At 32.8% G+C, this 23,226-nt stretch overlaps 1 protein-coding gene across 6 annotated transcripts in view; it reads right to left on the bottom strand.

Annotated features, from left to right (window-relative positions):
• The window catches only part of EPHA5 (EPH receptor A5), a 341,721-nt gene that overhangs the window by 90,701 nt on the left and 227,794 nt on the right, over positions 1 to 23,226 (bottom strand). For all 6 annotated transcript variants that reach the window (XM_035004891.1, XM_035004894.1, XM_035004893.1 and 3 more), the window contains one exon: positions 1,089 to 1,213. In XM_035004891.1, the coding sequence (XP_034860782.1) occupies positions 1,089 to 1,213 (125 nt within the window). The remainder of the gene's footprint in view (positions 1 to 1,088; positions 1,214 to 23,226) is intronic.

Below are 23,226 nucleotides of genomic sequence, written 5' to 3'. Positions count from 1 at the left end.
AACTTCTTCCTACCCTCTTCAGTATTCCCTCTAAGAGAAGGAGTGATGCCTCCATGAGTTTAGGGAAAGCAATTTAGTACATGTGGCTGAGTCCTTTCCTTTTTTTGGGGGGATCTGCTTCTCTGCATATGTTTGTGATGTTTTCTGCTCCTACTTTCATAGGATACATACTCTTGAGTCAGAGCTTCTTACCCACCAGTGAGAGTCTGGTTTGAGCACGCTTCTATCTTTTTCTCCTCTACTAGAAGTCAGGTTGTTCTAAGTAGTGTAAGTCATTCAGATCCAGACTGTATAAAAATCAAAGTAAAATGGGGGTGGGAGATATAGGAAGACCCATGGTAACTGCATATCTAAGCTATATGCGATAGTTCCACTTTAGAGATTTAAGTTCACCTTTATTTTCCATCTGTATTATTTCTTTATCAATAGCTCACTTGGTTGTGGATTCAGAAAAAAGGAAAAGGAATAATTATTGCCTTTAGACCTCAACAACTATTATGGCAAAACATTCAAGAGTGGGCCTAAGAAACAACTCAGGAAAGAAGAAATTGAGAAAATGTAGGAAATGTGAGGTCTACTTTTCTGATTTTATGCCTTCTAATTTTAAAATACAATTTATAATACAGTATTAGGTTTTTGATATGGATTTTAAAAATTATACTTTATATTCACATCTTATCTACCCATTCCTCCTTAAGAGCATAGGTATTATGCAGGGTTAATGGCTATAACCATATGTGTTTTTCCTTGTAGTACACTGCAGTCAGTACTGAAGGTCAAGAACTTAAGTGTTTACACTTGCAAAATGTCCTATGACTTCATCTTTTAATGCTGTGAAACCTAGTTAAGCTTATGTTAGACTATATGGCACTAGTCCGACAGCATAAACCATTTGGCAGCAGAAGAACACGGATAGAGTGCTCCCTCTACATTTCTAGCCTCCCTAATCATGACTGCAGAATCAATTGTCATTGATTTACACATAAAATTGCAACATGCTTTTCTAAAAACTGGGTAATTGCAGTTGCTAAAATGAAAAAAAGAAGAAGCAGCAGAAGAAAGGACATTCTTTATTCTATTACTCTCACCTTTTCAAAATATTTGATTTCATACTCCAAGATGATTCCATTCGGACGATCTGGCTCTTGCCAAGACAAAGAGATGCTGTTTTTTGCAATCTTCCCCTTTTTCACATTGGTGACTGGAGAGGGAGCTGCAAAATAGTGTAAATAAAGGGTAGCATGATTAACAGAGCCCTGAAAATACAATGAGATATAATGTAGTGTAATTATTACATTAACAATTTAACAAGAACTACATTAACAATTAAATTTCCCTTTACCCTGAAAATTTTACTTTCCTTTATGTAATAAAAAAGTTCTACAGATTGTAAAGTGTTTTACAAATATAAATCAAGTATCCTGAAAATTTTCTTAAAACTAGAGTCACATAGAATCTTAAGTATATATTTTCTCTATAAAGTTTAGAAACATAAATGAACTATCTTACTTTTCTTATAGAATAAAGACATTCCTGATGACCTTATATATCTCCCATGCTTCTAAAGTTATTGACACTGCATAACATATATCCCATTATGCTAGTACACACGATTATCTATATTACCATATTTTCGCAACATTTTGGCTCTTTTAATTTTTTTAATCATGTGGGTCCTATAATCATTCATAAAATCATCAGTTAAAGATAGTGGGGATTGCCTTAAAAATTATATCATTAAACTTGTGGTATTTCTTGAAAACAATAGCAGATAAAATAAACATTTTCCTAATCTGAAAGTTTTTCCTCTAAGATAAGGAACAAGAAAAGGATATCCACTCCCACAACTTTTATTAAATATAGTATTAGAAGTCCTAGCCACAACAATTAGGCAAGAAAAAGAAATAAAAGACATCCAAATTGGAAAAAAGTAAAAGTGTCATTATTTGCAGATAACATGATACTATATATATATAAAGCTAAAGACTCTACCAAAAAAGCTACCAAAATTAATAAATTATTTTAATCAAGTTGCAGGATACAAAATTAATATACAGAAATCTGTTGTGTTTCTATACACTAATAATGAACTAACAGAAATAGAAATTAAGAGAACGATCACATTTACAAATACATTAAAAAGGATAAATACCTAGGAATAAATCTAACCAAAGAGGTGAAAGACCTGTATTCTGAAAACTATAAGACACTGAAGAAAGAAATTGAATACAACACAAATAAATGGAAAGATATGCTATGCTAATGGGTTGGAGGAATTAATATTTTTAAAATGTCCATACCACCCAAAGCAATCTACAGATTCAGTGTAATCCCTACCAAATTACCAATGGCATTTTTTGTAGAACTTTAGCAAATAATCCTAAAGTGTATACAGAATCACAAAAGAACCCAAATAGCCAAAGCAGTCTTGAAAAAGAATAACAGAGCTGGGAGTATCACACTACTTGATTTCAAACTACACTTCTAGGCTATAGTGATCAAAACAGTATGATATCGGAAGAAAAACAGACACATAGATCTGTGGAATGGGCTAGAATAGAAAGTTCAGATGTAAACCCACACATATATGGCCAATTAATTTATGACAAATGAAGGAAGAACATACAGTGGGGAAAGAACAGTCTTTTCAATAAATAATGCTCAGAAAATTGGACAGTCACGTGCAAAAGGATGAAACTGAACTATTATCTTATGCTATACACCAAAATTAATTTAAAATGAATCAAAGACTTGAATATAAGATTGGAAACATAAAACTCCTATGAGAAAAAATAGGCAGTAATCTCTTTGACACTGTTCTTAGTGATATTTTTTTTAGATATGTCTCCTCTGGCAAAAGCAACAAAAGTAAAAATGTAAAAAAATGGGACTGCATCAAACTAAACTTTGCACAGTAAAGGAAATCATTGACAAAATGAAAAGGCAACCTATTGAATACGAGAAGATACTTGCAAACCATATTATCTCATAAGAGGTTGATATCCACAATATATAAAGAATTCATACAACTCAATAAGAAAAAAAAAATGATTTAAAAAATGGGCAAAGGATCTGAATAAACATTTTTCCAGAGAAGACACATAGATAGTCAACAGGCATATGAAAAGATGCTCAACGTCACTAATCATCAGAAAAATGCAAATCAAAACCACAATGAGACACCACCTCATACCTGTCAGAATGACTATTATCAAAAAGACAAGAAATAAGTATTGGCAAGGATGTGAAAAAAAGGGAACCCTTGTGCACTGTCGGTGGAAAAATTGGTCCAGCTGCTGTGAAAGCAAAATGGATTCCTCAAAAAATTAAAAATAGAACTACTATAAGATCTAGCAATTCCTCTTCTGGGTATCTTTCCAAAAAATAATGAAAACACTACTTTGAAAAGATACGTGTACCCCTGTGTTTGTTGCAGCATTATTTATAATAGCCAAGACATGGAAGCAACCAAAGTGTCCATCAATAGATGAACAGATATAAAAGATGTTGTATATACTTATGCGATATATATGGTATGTACCTGTATACATACACACACACACCCACACATACACATACACACAATGGGATATTACTCAGCCACAAAAAAATGAAATCTTTTGACAACGTGGATGGATCTAATAGGTAGTATATGAAGTGAAATAAATCTGACAGAGAAAGACATATGATTTCACTTATATGTGGAGCTAAAAAAAAAAACAAAACAAACAAACAAAACAGAAACAGACTCACAGATACTGAAAATAAACTAGTTGTTGCCAGAGAGCTGGAGGGAGAGACAGGTGAAACAGGAGAAGGGGATTAAGAGGTATCAATTTACAGTTACAAAATAAATAAGTTACAGGGATGTAATGGACAGCATAAGAAATAGAATCAATAATATTGCAACAATTTCGTATGGTGACAGATGATAACGACCTATCGTGGTGATCATTTTGTAATGTATAAAAAATATTTACTCATTATCTTGTGCACCTGAAACTAAAATAATATTGCATGTCAGTTATTGTTTAATTAAAAAAAGAAACATTTTCCTTCAGTTCCATCTCCCCCAAATATTTTTTTAGAAGTCACAAATACTTATCATGTTCATTGCTATCTGTCAGTGCCCATTGAATGACTTTTCTGATGAAAATAGAAAAAAAATCTATGCTATTTTAATGTGTCTGAATTCCAAACATATGGATATTTGATTCAACATCCATTTTGTCAATCTGTAGAGATATGTATAGATTCTGGGTTTGACAATACAAATATGTGTTGATTAATATTTTTCTTGATGTAGATGATCTTTATGTTTACAATTTTTAGCATTGATTAGGAGAGATCATTGTGGACTAATGGAAGGAGTGTCTGTGTGTGTGTGTGTGTGTGTGTAGAGAGAGAAATCATGTATATTATATGATATGTATATGATATGTATATAATATGTATATTATAATGCACATATAAGAAGGTAGAAAAGATGCCAGTGATAGTGAATAGTGTATAACCAGTGAAAAGTGTATAGCCCTATCTGAACAGTATTAAACATGTGGTGAGATTAAATTTTATATATATATAAATATATAATTTATAAATTATATGTAGAATGTATATATATTACATAACATTATATATGTGTGTGTGTGTATATATATACACATATATATATATAATGTATATAATTTATTCACTCAAGAGTAGAAGACAAATCCAGAATTACATACAAAGATCAACATCGTCTGGCACCCTGCATCTTTTCTTACTTTACCTCCTGCTAACTGTGCCCTGGCTTTCTGTTCTTAGGGCACTTAAGACACACTTCTGCTGAAGACCTTTGTACAAGCATTCTAACATTCAGAGGTGCTTCTCACCCTGACTTCTCCACGACTCTCTCCCTCTCCTGTGGTTTTCTCACTGAGACCTTTCCTGTCCACGCTATGACTGAAGTAACCAATTCCCACCCTTCCCTCTCTCCTCACCATACCCTCTGCTCCTCTGGGGTTTTATTTTTCTCCTTAGCTCTTGCCCTTGCACTACCTGATACACATATATGAATGTAGATTTGCTCTTTTCAATCCTCTCAAGTAGAATGTAATTTTTATGAGGACAGGGATATTGTTTATTCTAGTCACTGCTGAATTTCTAGATCTAAAACAATGCCTGGGACAGGGACAGAGGAGGGTCCAATAAATATGTATGGAATGAATGGCTGGTAAAAATCAAAGTAATACATACAAAAACTTAAACCTTTTAAAATAAAAATTATTTTGTCAACAAAATTAACTATGAAACTCAAGGTTTAAGGATGTCTTTCAATAAAATTAAATAGAAACAGATATGATCTGTAGGAGAGAAAAATTAGCTGTCTAATGTTTTATATACCCATAATAGGGTGATAATGACTTTGGTACTTCAATGTGTACTCTTATTGTTTCAATCACAGAGCTTTGTGATACTCAGGCTCAGAGGGCTCATATTTTCAGCTTTATCTTGTTTTCTTAAACATGTCCAGTTCCTCAGAATTTTCTGCAGTGCTACAGAACACACAGTGTGCATATAGAACCAAATTGTCTAAAAGTATCTGAAATGGCATTTTGTTTACCTCCATGAAATTGTAATTGACTGGTAGTTCTCACAGTCATATTTTGAGATAGGTTCAAAGTCCCTTTTGATTTCCTAGTGAGGGAAAAGTCATGCCATATTTGCCACTATGGACAAAGCATCAAGAAGACATGGAAACAAGAAAGAACAAGCTATGGGCCCCATAGTTCATACAGTATTTATAGCAAAGTAGCAAATACACTCAAGTAGAAACAGTAACAAGTTGATGGTAGTGCCACTTTTCTATTCATAAATTGAATTTAACATGTATCCTCCATGAAGGTAGGAATTAATTTGATTTAGTTCACTGCTGTAAAAAAAATTACCAGAAAATTACTTGGTATCTAGAAATTTAAGAAATATTTGCTGAATGGATGCATGAATGAATGGGAAATATATACATCATGTATCACTCAAAACTGAGTTTGTCTCATAAGTGCATAGAGTAGGATCTTATTATTTAGAGATTTGTGTTTTATTTTAAAACTTAATTCTTTGGGGCACCTGGGTGGCTCAGTCAGTTAAGCATCTGCCTTTGTCTCAGGTCATGATATGGATCCTGGGGTCCTGGGATTGAGCCCTGCATTGGGCTTCCTGCTAAGTGGGGAGTCTCCTTCTCCCTCTGCCCCTACCCCACACTGGTGCACTGGCGCTCTCTCTCTCTCAATAAATAAATAAAATCTTTAAAAAAAACTTAATTATTTAATAAAATAATTAACCATTTCAAAGTGAAGCTATCAAATAAATATTAACATAGATATAACCAGCTTGAAGTGGAATACTTTCGTTTTACATCCATCAAAGTTAAACAGAAATTGTGTGGCTTTCAAAGACCGCTTGATTTCAAAAACCACCATTGTTTTCCAAACTCGGTTTTCTCAGAGGCTAAACAGTATTCTTTAAAGCTTGGTCAGAATGGGGAGAGAAGACCATACTCAGATTAGAATAGTTCAGGAATGAAGTTCAGTAAAAAAAGTTCCTCTGTAACAAGACCATCTCTGCCGCATTTGGGTAAAGCTGATGAAAGTGAGGACAACTGACAGCTCCTGGGGACATAATGATGATGCACAAATTGTGAATGGCAGTGCTTTACTTTTGTAAAGTATTTTATGGATATTATGCACATTAAAACCACCGTAACCAGATTTGTCAGCATCAAGGCCATGTTTAATTTATCTTAGTCATCTTGCCCACTGATACCTTTCGTTCTACCCACTGAACCTTTTATTAAGTGACCCAGGAACAAAATGAGAATGATGACTTCGAGAATTTCTGCTTGTGAAATTTCACTGGATGATGTGAAATCATAAAACTATTACTGGAATAGGGTAGGAAGCACAAAAATACTAAAAAAATCAAGTTGTGATTAGAACAAAATAATTTACATAAATTCTAAATTTCACATTTTGTATCTGTGGAAACATTCCAAATTGTTTCTACATTACAGCTTCTATAGTGGAGCTGACTTTTAAGTTCCAGTATAATAAGCAAGATACTGATCCTTCAGGCAGGTAATTGTTCCCATTATGGGCTAATTTTTTTTTGTCTGTTTGCTTAAATTTTTTAGTTTAAAATAGTTTTACATTTATAGAAAGATTATGAAGAGAGTATAGGAAGTTCCCATATATCCCACACCTAGTGTCTCCTATTAGGAATATCTTAAAGTAGCATATATAGTACATCTGTCACAATTCATGAACATATTGACACATTATTATTAACTAAAGTCCATACCTTATTGAGATTTCCTTAGTTTTTACCTATTACCCTTTTTCTGCCCCAAGATTCCATCCAGTATACCACAGTACATGGTATAGTCATCAAGTCTCCTTAGGATCCTCTTGACTGTAAAACTTTCTCAGACTTTGTCTGATTTTGTGATTTTCACATTTTTGACTGGTCAAGTATTAGACTATCTCTCAATTGTTTTTGATTTGATATTTTTCTCATGATTAGACTGGGGTTATGAGCTTTTGGGGGAAAGATTATATAAGGGTAAAGCTCCATTTCATTACATCATATTAAGGATACACACTATCAGCATAGCATCACTATTAGGTTAACCTTGATCGCCTGACTGTAGTAGTGTTAATCAGGTTTCTCCACTGTAAAATCATTCTTTTTTTTTTTTTCAGTTTTCTGTACTATAATCTAAGGGATGAAGTCACTATGTGCAGTCTGCACTTAAGGAGTGAGGAGCTGTACTCTACTTCCTTGAGGCGGGAGTATTTGCATAAATTATTTATTCTGCACAGGAGATTTGCCCAGTCTTCCTTATTTGTTTTTTTGTTTGTTTGTTTAATCATGTATTTATATCAGTATAGACACATAGATTTTTTTACACTTTGGTATAAAATCTAATGCTTTATTTTATAACTCAGATTGTTAAAACTTTGACCATAGATTACTCTTTCAGTTAGCTCCTATGTCTCTTTGACAGACCCCCAGCATTGTGGATTTGTTAGTTTGCTTTTTTCTTTTTCTATAGTTTTTTTTTTTTTACTCTCTAGCACTACTAGATCAGATGCTCCAGGCTCATCTTGCTTATTTACAATCTCAATTCTAGAATCAGTACTTTCTCTTAGGAGCTCTGGCTTCATTTATTGGAGAATGTTTTTAGAAACCAAGATCTGGATGGGCTCCTTCTTACTGGAGTGTCATTGTTTCTCCTTTCAGGTTAACAAGCTAGGAAATAAATGTGTTTATATCAACCTGTGTATAACTATAAATATATACATATATACATACATATATATGTATATTAACGTAACATGAGTATATACTGATGCTGCCAACTCTAATCAGTTGCTACACAGATCATTCTTGTTTCCACACTACTTATCTGCAAACTTGCACTCCAACAGTTGTTCCCACTATCTGCCATTCATTTACTTAATTGTTCAATTCTAGTATATATGTCTAGTGGTTAAAGAATTGCTAATCCAGGGGCGCCTGGGTGGCTCAGTCGTTAGGCGTCTGCCTTCTGCTCAGGTCATGATCCCAGGGTTCTGGGATCGAGCCCCGCATCAGGCTCCCTGCTCTGCGGGAAGCCTGCTTCTCCCTCTCCCACTCCCCCTGCTTGTGTTCCCTCTCTCGCTGTGTCTCTCTCTATCAAATAAATAAACAAAATCTTAAAAAAAAAAAGAATTGCTAATCCATATCTGTTTGACTTATTGATAATGATACAATGTAGAAATCTCTAACGTCTCAGCAGCTCAAGCAATAATATACAAAACCCTGACATCATTGTAAAGCATGCCATCCTAACTCTTCAAATATGGAAACCTAGTTTAAGGCACACTGTCTCCACATGGGAAAGAGTGACATGACACACATAGCTTTGAAGTCAAACAAAATTGACTTCTAATCCTTTAGCAGCCAACCATTTTCTAGCTGTGTGGCCCTGTTTAGGTTACTTAACCTCTATGAATGTCCTTTTTATATTTAAATAGTAATAGTGATAAATTCGTCTTTTTGTAAGGTTGAAATATGATTCCATATGTATAATATCAGGTACAGGGTGGGTGCCAAATAAATACTCTTTATAATAATATCAGTTGTAAAATAGCAGACAATTGTCTAAGAAGACTTCAATAACGGATTCTCCATAACTCCTTAAGCCTTCCAACATGCATCAATCAAAATTATTTGTAGCCTCTTTTCTGAACCTGTCACTGCTCTAAATGTTGGATGAGATCAAAAAGCAAAGTACCTATAGAGATAAGATATTTTTATATTCTATGTCTGGTGAATTTCATGAATCTACAGTATTAATGGTTATAGGTAAACCTCCCTGATAATCATAGATTTTTTATTGCACTAAAATGTGTTGAATTTTTAAGTGTTAAAATGACTAATAGTTCACTTAGTATAGAATATCTATAAAAATGTCTTTAAAAGAGAATGATGAAAACATAAAACTTAATTGTGTTAAATAGAATAAGAAAATGCCATTAATCCATCATTGGAACAAATCCTATTTGTGTAGACAAAAATAAATTATAGATAGAATCACGTGTTGGTTACTTGCATTTAAAAAAAAACACAAAAAAATAAAATAAAAAAATAACATATCTTCATGCATTTGACTTATTTACCTGTATTTGGGGTCTTAAAGCTTTGAGAAAAACAGACAAGACAACTTTGAAATCCTGTCTGTGACAGTCCATGAATGTGTTAAAACTTCTTCAGATGGCACTACTTTTACTTTCCTACAAAAGTCCCTCCACTTGAATAATGTATTAGTTTATTTGCACACAACTTTTTTTTTAAGAAAGTATCTAATATTTGATTCCAAGGTTAAAATTTGGATTGTCGCTATCTGCCAGCTGGAAACCACCACTTATCTCTGCCTTGCACAATTCATCATATTTAGGAGCTTCTTGTTATCCAGGCAGGTCTGGGCCAGTTTTTCCTAAAAGTACAGATTATCAGGTTTCTTTCCAGGAAATTCTGACTCACATAGCCAGACCTGGGCCAAGGATTTCCTGTTTTTAATAAAGACTCTCTAACTGAATCATTTTACCAGTGAAATTTGGGAATTACTAAAGGTAAACCATGCTAAGATTCATTATTCATTTAATAGAATTATATAAACGTAGAAAACTGAAGTTAGAAGCTGAATCAGTGTTGATGTTTTGTGAACTGCTGTTGTCTTGAAACTTCAGCTCACTGTTACTGACTGTTACATCCTGATCTCTGTTACCATATTTCCCTTTCTTCATCTGGGTATTATTTCTTCTTATATTTGGTATTTTCTGATCCATTAGTATTTTATGTAAGCTGATTTGTTTGTTCATTTTATACATAATCTAGTTTAGTCCAACGAGAGTATAATCTCCATGAAATCCGAAAACTCTTGTGTCTTTTTCTTTATAACCTGCTTAGTCATTAGAACAGTCTCTGGATGATACTAGATCCTTAAAGTCCTTGGTAAGTAGGAATGCAAATGGACAATGATCTTCCTTCTGTTACAGTAGATTTGTTTGCATTTTTTAGAGTGTTAAATAAATGAAGTCATATTGTATGCATTCTTTTTTGACTGGCTTACCAAAGAACATGAGGAAACTGTTGGGAGAAGTGGATATGCTCACTGTCTTGTTGTGGTGATGCTTTGTAGGTGTATACATACATTAAAACTTATCAAATTGTGCACTCTGTGCAGTCTATTATACATCAATTTTATAGCAATAAAGCTGCTAAAGTGTACATGTTTGTGTCTGTGTATGTTGAAATGACAACTTCTTATAACTTATAACTGCTTCTATCCTTGTTGACTACACCATGATTTTTCTCCTAATTAGACTCTTTTTTAAATCTTCCATGCTTCCAGTAATTTCTTCTAAGAACAGGTAATTATGTCTTTGTCTCTTATATAGACTGAAATAAATATTATGAAAATTAATGACTACGATCTCTCTCTATGGACTTGACTTTTTTCCCTTGTATTGCACCACAATTTGATGGTACAATATAAAGGAAAGTTGTAAATGTACAATAAGTTATAATAGATTCATAACTTAAAATTAATTTTAATAAAACTGGTAAATTTTTCAATAAATTCATGTAAAATAGAATGAAGGTAAAATAAAATAGGAAGAACACTAGATGTCTAAGCTAATTACTGACAAACTGACACTATATCATTTTCTATCCTCTTATCATGAGCAAGTATAACCGTTACCTGTTGAACTTGATTCATCCTGAAGTTAAATAAACTGAGGCTATTTAATAATTCCCGTTTGATACCAATCTTGCACTGCTGCCATCTGTTGGACAGTAATGTCCCCACAGTAGGTCACTTTGTGCCATTTCTACTTTCATAATTAGGCGGGCACGCTGCAAACATACTTAGAGCTCTCCCCAAAATGCCAAAATGCATCAACCTGAGACTTTAGAGCATTTGAGTTAATATTTGGATAGTGCTGAGAATAATGCCTGCATACAGCAGAAACTACATCAGTTTTAGAGCTTTAGAGTATACATCAATAATTTGAAAGTAAGAAAATAAGTAACTACACATTTTAAATAAGTGAGAAATGCAGTTGAATTAAATTATAAACATATCTGAAATTGTTAAAATGGAAAAGGTAGATACTTTGAAATACATCCACTAAATGTTATATCATATATCTTGTATTTTGTATTATATAGAGGATATAAATTATACATATGTATATATATGCACACTTATTCTATACTTAATATATACGTATCACTACATTGTCATTTGATACCACTGGGCAAGGAAAATAAGTGCAGTGCCTTCTCAACACACCTTGTATCCATGCTCTCTTCTAAAGAAAGAGGTCATGTTAGCGGTTTCTTTCTCAAATAAAAATTCAATCTGCTCATTCAGACAAAACCCACAATTACTCCATTTTAAGAGCCTGCAACTGGATCTTTTGATATATGATCTTAGTGAAGATTTGAAAGACCATTCCACAAAAACCTGGCCTTAAATGTCAGTAGTTCTAGAAAGATGATATCATTTTTTAAAAAAAGAACCTATGAACTAAAATGCCCCATTAGGTAGAGCGTGTTTTTTTTCAGACTTGAAAATTGTAAGATATTGAAAATTGTTTTCAGTGGAAAAGAAGAGCAACTTAATTGCAAAGAAGTAATTTTTGGCATGATCAGACTTAATAGTATTAAACCATATGCTTCAAATATCATTTTGAAGTCATATTCACAATGATGTTAATTAGAAAGGAAAATGGGAATAATAAAAATAGAGAACTATGCACTGGCATTTATTGTCACCATTTTCCAAAACAATCATGCAAATTACAAAAACGAATATTAAATATAACAATGTATAAAATGACAACGTGCCTCTGTCTGGATAACAAAATTAATCCCACATCAAATAAATTAACATAGAATGTGTTTTCCATTTATTGCTTACTGCCCTCTAATAGAATTTTTAGTATACAAAGTGGACTTTGTGTAAATGATTATTTAATCTCATTAATAACAACAGTACCCATTTTATGAGAAACATAGTTTAAACAATTTTTACAGTACCCTTTTAAGATAAAATGAAGTTATAGCTAGTAAATAATGTGGCAGAGTTGGAAAACTTTAATCAACACAGTATTATTCAGTTACATTATATTCAAGGGAATACAGTCCGATATATAATTTTCAATATTGTTTATCCATATTAAACCTCAATTAAAGATATGACATTAAGTTTTATAGGTGGACAAATAGTAATTATGTCAATATGCTCATAACTCATGTTCTTTTTTCATAAAAAATAATCTCTTATTATAAAAGGTCTTAGCCACAGAATAATCCACCAACAGTAACAAAGACATACGGTGGAAATTTTAATTCATTTCTTAATTACTTCAAGATTTTCACAATCTAAACTAGTCTGATCTAGCATTTTGAAGAGCAAAATAAACACATTACAAATATAAATAACTCATGTTTTTTCCTTTATCACTTTCCATTGGTCTTAATTTTATATACCTATGCAAGCAACAGGAATTATTTAATTCAACAGAAATCATGATAATAAGTTATCATTTATTATTGACTGTTTAAAAAAACAGATTAGATTCCTAGTGTACCATTAAAGTTCGAGGCCATCACATCTTCTTTCCCTAAATATCTCCACTCTGAGGCCATCTGCCAAGACTCCTTTAAAATCTGAAATTGTGCCAGTAGAAACAAACAAACAAAAAATTAAACTTTATGACTACAAAATAACCAGAGAGAACTGAGTGGTACTTATCAGCTGATTTCATAAACATCCCAATCACAATATCTTTAAATAGAATAATTTCTAGCAGTAACATGACAGCCTATAACTAGAAAAAATACAAGATTAATGATTACAGCAAGTCAAAATTTTAAGGTCCAGAGGAAAGCCAAATCAAGATATTCTGTTCCAAATCAGCAAAATTATCAGATATTTAATTCCTTGGCCTTTACCATGGGACTAATTTTAGGGAGTCAAACCCACATATTCTCCAAGTTGTGGAAAACCTCAGCCAATACTCAAATTGCATGTAAGCCCATTTTCTACTTACAGTGATCACACAGAAATTTTGAAAGCCAAAAAAATATAACACTATACATTTGTCATCAGAAGTTCAAATGGCATAAAGTTCATATTTTTTTGTTCCACTTAACAGTAGTTTGGGTTCATATTTACCAAAACCAATTTATATATAAAATAGAGGACAAAATTCTGGCTGTAAAATGTCCAAGAAGATACATTTTTATAACAGTTGCACTTGGTCACATAGAATTGTGTCTACTCTGAGTTGTATAACCTAAAGCAATGATTCAAAGCAATTTTATCTACCATAACACATCTAAAAGAGAGCGTTCAAATGTGTGAGAACTCCCTATATATACTACCATTCTGATGAAACTCGAAAATTTTCTTCTGAGAAAAAGCCCCACGATAAATCACAGTCCCCACAAGCACTAGTGGCCCCTAGTGCTGCATGTGCTGGAGCTCTCCATATGCTGCACCACAGAGAAGAGGGACGATGCATTTTGAGCGATTTTGTGCGTGCTACGTGCAACTCAGTCTTCACGGCTCAGAAATGCTCAGTTAAACTCTTCACGGCAAATATTATCCTACAGATAGACATAAATATCCTCTAACCTTTATATATTTAAAAATACATATTTCACAAACGTTGATACTTAATGGTAAATAAATGATAACTTGCAAGGAGTTACAATAGAACAAGAAGTGTCTGCACTGTGGAGTAACACAATAGGGACATGGGCGTTTCATGTAAATCTCTCCTTTATTTGTCCCAGCACATGCCTTTCCTGAAAACTCAAACCACCTACCTCTTTCTCTGCCACAGGGTCTTTTAAGAGACCTCCAAAGGGAAAAAGATTAGTATCAGAAATCCTCCACTCATCCTCCCTCCTTCTTTCATATTATTACTGAAAAACTAATATGTGTCAGAGACTAGTCACTTGGGCATCTGCAATCAATGACTCCGCATGTCCTGGTGAGTGATCATAAAATTGGGATATTAAAAATAAATTGTTTGGGAAAATATTATATACCACAGATACAGAAAGTGAAACCATTCCTCTGAGAATCTATTTACCTGCTTCCCAGACTATATAACTCTTGAGTACAGTGAGTGGCCTCATTTGTCTTTGTATCCTCTGTAACTAGAAAGAGAACAAGCACATGGTAGGTGCTCAAGGATAAAAAAAAAAAAAAAAAAAAAAAAAAAATCCAATCAATCAAGAAGCCAATGAAATAAGAAACTGCTACAAGATATTTTTGACAAGGGGTAAAGATGTAATATCATCGTTAAAACACAATGGAATCTTTGTTTTCAAAATCTATATGTAAGACTGACAGATGCCATTTTTACTTTTATGTTAGCTTTTATTTAAAAGCCAAAAGGGAGTAAACTTGAAAAAGGCCTTCATGACATTATATTACAAGTTCAAGTCTATCTTATGAATAAAAATCAAACAAGAATAACCAATTCTTGTGAATAGAGGGAAGAATTGGGGCAGGTGAAAATTACCAAGAATTGCAATAAATATATTTCTAATGTGTTCTTCAAAGACATGGTTATACATAATTGACTGTTATAACATCATGTTTGTAAATGCAGAAAATCACTAGAGATATAGAAGTGAAACAAGGCAGAGAAATTTGTGATCCAACAAAATCATTCAAAAATTCTGGAAACAAGGTTTATTTGCACCTGTTTATAGTGAGTGTCCATAGTTAATTAATGGAAGCAACAGTCAGAAGATTTAATACACTTTGGCTGAGAATTATCTTCAGTAGCCCTAGACTGCTGTGTCGAGTTCTTCTTTCAATTAAACTCATCATTTTTCTTCATTCACTGCCATTAGTCCATTAATTTTCATTTCCTACTATTGCAGTTATATCTGCCTAGAGCCGACTATATATTATTTTTTGAGAAAGTAGGTAAAAATAGTATATAAATTCATAAATCTATATATAATAATATACAATACACAAATACATATGTAAATGTATATGTGCACATAAAAATGTATTCATAAGTAAATATATAATGCATAAATATATATGTAAATAAATTTAGTGCATCTACGAACAGCTCATAAGCAGTGGAGTTAGGATTTAAACCCAGATATGTCTGATTCTAAAGATAATTTACCTGCTGCTTCTATATATAATGAAGCATCCCTCTTTGATTAATTTTACTAAGCATCTCATTATATAGATATACTTATGCATATATATTATATAAACATAGATTATATGTATTGATATCCCATACGTATATCCCATACGTATACATGGGATATATACAGTATATCCCATACTGTATATATGTGTATTTCATACAGGCACACACACACATGCATCTAAAACAATTTCACCCACTTATTTCAAAGCATCATACGTAATTAAGTACCTAACCTAAAGCAAAATAAAGAAATATTAGGTACAATTTAGGACTAAAATAGATTCTTTTTAGTTCACAAAAATACTATGTGATACTTATTTTTAGTGTAGTTTTCTGTATTTCGGTGACCTTAAAAATGACATGAATAATACAAACACATTACTTGTTCTGTAACAATAGAATCCAGACATAACACACAATGAAATATTTGAAAGCCCTGTATAATTATTAGAACTTTATTTGGTGAAACCAAGTCCTGAGACCATACCAATATCTTTGATATATCCTTAGAATGTATTATGTATTATGATAAACATAGTTTGGCCCAAATACAGGCATATGATTCTTGATTTCATTCATCTGGTGAGCTAGACACAGACACATTTTAACGCAGCCCTGCCACAATATCCTTTTGTATTACTTTCCTATTACTGCTACAACTACCACATACTTTGTGGCTAAAAATACCTACAAATGTCTTCTCTCAAAGATGTTAAAAGTCTAAAATAAAGGTATCAGTAAGGCTGCATTCCTTCTGAAGGTTTCAGAAGGACATCATTCCCTGCCTTCTCCAGTTTCTTGAAGCTATTGGCATTCTGTAGTTCTACTCCCTTTTTTCTACCTTCCAAGCACACCACTCCAGTCTCTGGGTCCATAGACATATCTTTCTCCAGCTCTAACTCTATTGTTTCCTTTTTATAAGGCCCTTTATAATTATATTGGGCCCACACTAATCATATAGGATAATCTTTCAATCTTAAAATCCTTAATCACATCCACAAAGCCCCCTTTGCCATGTAAAGTAGCGTATTCAGAGATTTCAGGGACTAGGATATAAACATTTCTGTGGAGCCATTACTCAATCTACCACATTAATACATATTCTGATTTTCACCATATTTTTGGGTTTAACCTGTATCACTTTATAGGCTTTGTTTTTCCACAGAAAAGTATGTTTTAAGGCCATATATTTATGAGCACATCTCTATTATGGAACTGTTAAATGCACCTATCAACTTGTATTTTATGTACACATTTCCAAACACTTTCCATAGGGTTACTTAAACAGAGCACTTTAATATCTCATTTGAATTCATTTATGCAGGGCTTTTTTTTTTTTTCTTGAAAGTTCATCTAATTCTCTTTGAAACTTTACCAAATATTTTAAAAATATATTCTTTTGCTTCACCTCCAAATCACTTTTCCATTCATCACATGTCTTCTACAGAAATTACTGCAATCTCTCATCAACTGTTTAAAAATTCTAATGGAATAAGGAGAAAATTCCCACTTGAATTAAATTGTAATGTTGAAACCAAATGATTACTAATTTTTGTAAGACCCTGAAGTACCCAACCCAGGGTATGCTCTGTTCAGAAATAATTTTTGTGATTTTTCCTATTTCTTCTAGTAAATGCTTCAACCAGACACAATGCTTTATTAAGATAGAGTAATTAAAATGAAATATATAAATGGCACAACACAAAAAATATGGGTCTGTATAACTTCCCCATTACCTTCCTTGTATGCAAATTGTGGTATATATAGGTAAGGGAATTTACCCTTAACAGACAATATTACCTTACAAGGACCACATAAAAGAAAAGGAAATTCACCTATAATTTCCGAATCCTGACTAACACTTCGTCATAAACTAAATATACACCCTGGGCAAGTTCATGAACATTCATGACGCTTTATTACCACATATTAAATCCCAACTTATTGCCATTGAGAATTTAAGATTTGTGTCATAGGTGTTTGGGATCAGTACTCGATTTTTATCCACTGTTATAGGTCTCCCAGCACAGAGAGGAAGCAGTTGCATTGATTGGACCACACATATGGGCCAAGAATAATATTTGCAGTGTTTAGATGAAGAAGTATGCTTGAAGGCATAATAGTCCTAATAGAATTGATATGGTCTTTTTCATCTTCAAAGGGTTTTTAGTGTGTAGAAGAAACTAAGAAATCAAAATAATACATACCTTGGTACTGATTCACATGACCATAAAGAAAGAGCTGTGATATCTAAGTAGATTGACAATTATAGAAATATTCATAAGCATTTTTCTAGATGTAGGCTGTTTGACTCTATCTACTCTGTTCTCTGAAAAGTTCTTATGTTTGCTAAAATCCTCAGATCAGGGAATAAGAACTTCCATTCTAGTTCTGCCACTATCTTGGCATTAGGAGCAAATCACAGAGCCTTTTTCTGTGTAAAATTAATGTGCTAGAGCAGAATATGTCTGCTATTTTCTTTGACACTTAAAAAAATTCTACAAGCAAAGAAATGAAGCACTGGAAGGAAAAAGAAAAGTTCACCTCGAATTGATCACAGAAGCCCTGAAACATTGACCATTGGTCTAATTTAATATCTGCATTAGTGAAAATTACCTAATCTAAAAAAAAAATTAAATCTGATTTTTTTCAACTCTTGTATCCTAACCATTTATTATGCTGTTAGAATTGAATTAAAACATTTCCTCACCTGATGATAGACACTATAATATTCTCAACGAAGAAAGATTACAACAGTTAATTATGTAATAACTGTATACAAGAACAGGTTCTATTTGGTGAGACACACTTAGCTGTTTCAGATGAGAGTTGCTTAATTCGACCAGTAGTTATAGGAGGTAAGTCATTTTGAGGCAGAGTTGTTCTGATGAAATAGAAGGGGGAAATTTGGTGGCTCTATACAAATCATTTAGCAAAATGATTTGTATTCTTCAGATATAGTATTTAATACTTTGGAGAAATGTTTCTGTTTTCTAATCAACTTTATCAAAGTCTACTAATGCAGTGCAACAAACAAGTACCAAAAAGTGTAACTAATCAAAAGTGATATACAGCTTCTTGGAAGCACTTTCATGTTAAATCTAAATCCTGTCTCTTCTACTGTAAAACTCTTCTGCACTTAGACAATCCAATGTCCTATTGCTTTATTATTAAATCATTCCCACAGAAAATGATGGAGGTATTGATGGGGCAATCCAAAGATGAGTTGGCACTGCATGTGTATAAGAAGTTCACTAATTTGAAACAAAATTAAGTATTTTTTCATTTCAGAATATGGACAAAATTCAGTAAAATATTCTTGGATTCAGCTGCACTGTCGCTATTTTTAAATGTACATATTTTAAACAGCCAAATCAGCATTAAATCATTTGAATACAGGAATTACCACAACCATAACTAACTTTGGCTATTTAGACATGAGATTATCTATCCATAACTAACTTGCACCTACTGGGACTTGGAGAGCTTAATGACTTTTTGATCAATTACATAATGTCTAAGGTTGTTTTTTTCCCCATAATTTAGTCCTCATCTCTTTTCTTTTTATCCTCTCATGAGTAAATGGTACCAGGTTTTTGATCTGTATTTCCATCACAATAACATGGTAGGGGAGGAAAGAATTCTCTTTTTACAGTGTTCATTGCCAAGAATCTATGAATGATGTGCTAATTTTTGTAAGTGTGCCTAAATACAGTAAAAGTGTCATTTCATAAATATTTGCACAAGATAAAAATATGAAAAAAACCCCACAATATTTTCACTTTCCTTCTTTATCCACGCATTACAAAGACATTTTTTTCTCAAACTTATTCTGGAAACTTAGCTCACAATATTCTTGTAAAGAAGGCAAACAGAGCTGTCATACTGGGTTTATAAGTTCTCACAAAGAACCTCTGGCTTCCTGCCAATCAGAAACTATTTCTTATTGTATATGGTGGCCATCCATCTTAACAAGTTCTGGGAAACCTCTCCAAGAGGGCCTTGAGGGTGTGTATCACCAAACATTAAGATTAGATATTTGTTTCTTCACTTAGAAAAATACATCCAAAAAATACATCAAATTATGGATAATCCATAAAGAGTAATGAAAGGCTTTTCATTTTTATGAAATACTAAAATACTATTGATTATATTTTGCCAGAAGTACCAACTAAGAATACTTTAAGAAAAATCTATAATTAAGGAATGACCTAAATTTCTGATGTAGAAGCAAAATTACCAAACCTGCCAACTATAAATTCATTCATAGGATTTCAACTCTGTTATTTCTCTTTATGAAATTGGATTCCATATTGAATTCTAGAGTGAATTTGGAATCCAGCTTAAGTTCTGCCAAAAAGTAATGAGATCAGAAATTGGGATTATATTTGTCTCACCCGACTCACAAAGTCAAGGGATTCAAAGCCATATTAAATGTAATATTAAAATAATAAAATCTCTATATTAAAAAAACACACACATCATGATTTACAGAGTTAAAATTTAAGCATCCATTTCCTTTTTCTTTTTTTTGTGGTGTCTTATCAAATCTCAAAAGCTTCATACCGGGTCCTTTTAAAAATGTGTCAGAAATGAAATCCTCTGGTTTCAGAATTGAAAACAGTATTTATCTGTTCACATTAAACACCATAGTAAAATCTTTCTTCGTTTAAGTAAATATTTGCAGAGATGCAAATCCATGTGCCAGGCATTATTTTAATTGCTGGAAAAACAGCATTGAACAACATAAGCAAGTCTCGTTCTTTCATGAAGCTTACATTCAAAATGCGCTCAATTTATCTATAAACTGTTAATTTAGTGATCAAGAGGCCACGAAGAATAATCATACCATTAGCTCAAAATATTCCATTGAAATCACATTATTGTATCACATTTGTCTTCTTAACCTATGCTAAGGTGAATTCCCCATATCAGTTAAATTAATTAATCAATTAATTAAGCCCATTTACTTCTTGGAATTGTATATATGAATATAAATATTAATGTAAATTTGAATGTATATACATGTTTATATATACATATATATATATATATATATATTTATATTTTTCAATCTCATTTGAATGCCTTCCCATATCTGTCTTCTAAAATATAAGCTGAAGGCTATGGAAACAAAAAGAAGGGAGTGAATAACCACATGGAGTTGAAGAGCCTTATGAAAGAATTTAAATGAAGCTTAAAATGGGAATTTTCCCATCAGACAAAAAAGGCAGGGACCATTTGGACTAATGGGAATGTAAGTATAATGACAAAGTGCAAAGAAAATGTTATATCACACTAGTGATGTTTGCATAAAGGATATGTGTTCATGAAAGCAGGAAAGAAAGCTGGAATAAGAGTTAAACACGAGATTAATGCTGTATCACTGATTTTATAACTATGATAGTTTGTATTATTGTTGTTATTATTATTAATATTTTATTTTGGTGTAAATCCAGTGTCTCCAAATAGACTCTTAGCTTCTGAAGACAGTGACCAGTCTTCTACAATTCTCTGCCCTAACTCTCAATACAAGCAATTGTATACAGCAATCACTCGATAAATGTTTGTGATTTTTTTCTTGCTAACACTACTACTGTTGGTGCCGATGGTGCATGGTAAATGCAATATTGTTTAATAACAATGAAAAAATCTATAGAAATCAGAAAAAGTGAGATCACAATGGCCTGGTGGAAACTGCTTTCAACCGGGACTTGAATGATAGGATATGAATAGGTAGAAAATAAGAGAGAAAAGGAATTTTAACAAAAAAATGTCCAAAGGCTCAGATATGGAAAATATCAAAAGGGAGTAAATTATATTGACATTAAAGATACTGTCTTCTGGACTGAAGTACTTGCACTAACAAATGTTTGGGTAATGAATTTAAATAGTTATGCTGGGTCCAAAGTACTAAGGATATTTTAAATTAGACTGAGATTAAAATGTATTCCAGGCAAGAAAATACACAAGCATGTGTACATGTGAGCACACACAGAGTATACTTATATCTCTATAAAATATAGATATATAGTCTATTTACACATTTATAAAGAAACTACCATCATGAAAGTGGCATAGTAAGAGGATACCTCTGCCAAACTGTGTAGGATATCTGGGATGGGAAGAAGATTGGTGGATCATATGACATGGTAAGAAACTATGAAGTCATTGCTTTTCATAGGAATAAAGGGAAAGAAAATTAGGTACTGATAAATTGTTTTGTCTTTTCTTACATAAGCTGTGTTCTTTCTCCAAGGGAATTATAATGCTATAACTGCTCAAACTCAAAGCCTACAATGACTAGCCCCAATATCCCTTATTTATGTTACGAAAAATAAACACCTACCCAGTTGAAAACTTCAAGGATATCCGTGTATCCAAATACTAAATTGATCACAAATTAATTAGTCACAAATTAAACTATCACAAATATCCACTGAGTCATTTCTACTGTTTTGTTTTTTTTTAATCTTCCCTCATCTTTATTAAAATGCCACCAAAGATCAAGGCCTTGCAATCTTGCTGGCCAATTTAAACTGCCACTAAATGCTGCAATGTTGCCATCACCTGTAAATTCAAGCCCCCTAGCCTGGCATACAAAGACTTTGACCCTGCTCTTCTGGTATCACACTGTCTTTCACTACCCCATCAGATGCATTTCATGCCAGCCATCTAAATTTCTCTGTCAACAACTGAGTACAACATTTCCAAAAGTCTGGAGGCCAATGGTAGAGACAAATTCTGCAGAGATACCAAACAGGTTGGGGACTGAAATCATTTTTTAGAATTAGTTACAAGATGGCTAGTGGTTTTAGATGAAAAAAAGAAAAAAAAAAGGCAAGAATATTAGCTTCAAATGAGTAAAGAATAAAAAGAAACTTAAAAGTAAGTTATATTCACAAGATGGGGAGGGTACGTGCTATGGTGAGCGCTGTGAATTGTGTAAGACTGATGAATCACAGACCTGTACCTCTGAAACAAATAATATATTATATGTTAAAAAAAAAAAAGATAGTAGGAGGGGAAAAATGAAGGGTGGGGAATTGGAGGGGGAGACGAACCATGGGAGACTATGGACTCTGAGAAACAAACTGAGGGTTCTAGAGGGGAGGGGGTGGGGGGATGGGTTAGCCTGGTGATGGGTATTAAAGAGGGCACGTTCTGCATGGAGCACTGGGTGTTATACACAAACAATGAATCATGGAACACTACATCAGAAACTAATGATGTAATGTATGGTGATTAACATAACATAATTTTAAAAAGTAAGTTATATCCACAAGAGATTATAATATTGTATAATTATTCAAGAGAAGACTCAGAACTCTGAGTAGGAGGAGGTAGATAAAAGAGATGGGTTTAGATGATTTACATTATAAAGAGCTAAAATAGCCAACATTCATACACAGTTTGTATAAGTCTACTCTGA

Source organism: Mirounga leonina, unplaced genomic scaffold (genome assembly GCF_011800145.1).
Source record: "Mirounga leonina isolate KUSES-001 unplaced genomic scaffold, KU_Mleo_1.0 Mir_129, whole genome shotgun sequence".
Taxonomy (NCBI): Eukaryota; Metazoa; Chordata; class Mammalia; order Carnivora; family Phocidae; genus Mirounga; species Mirounga leonina.
The sequence above is the reverse complement of the archived record's forward strand: the minus strand, read 5'-3'. Positions and strand labels throughout refer to the sequence as shown.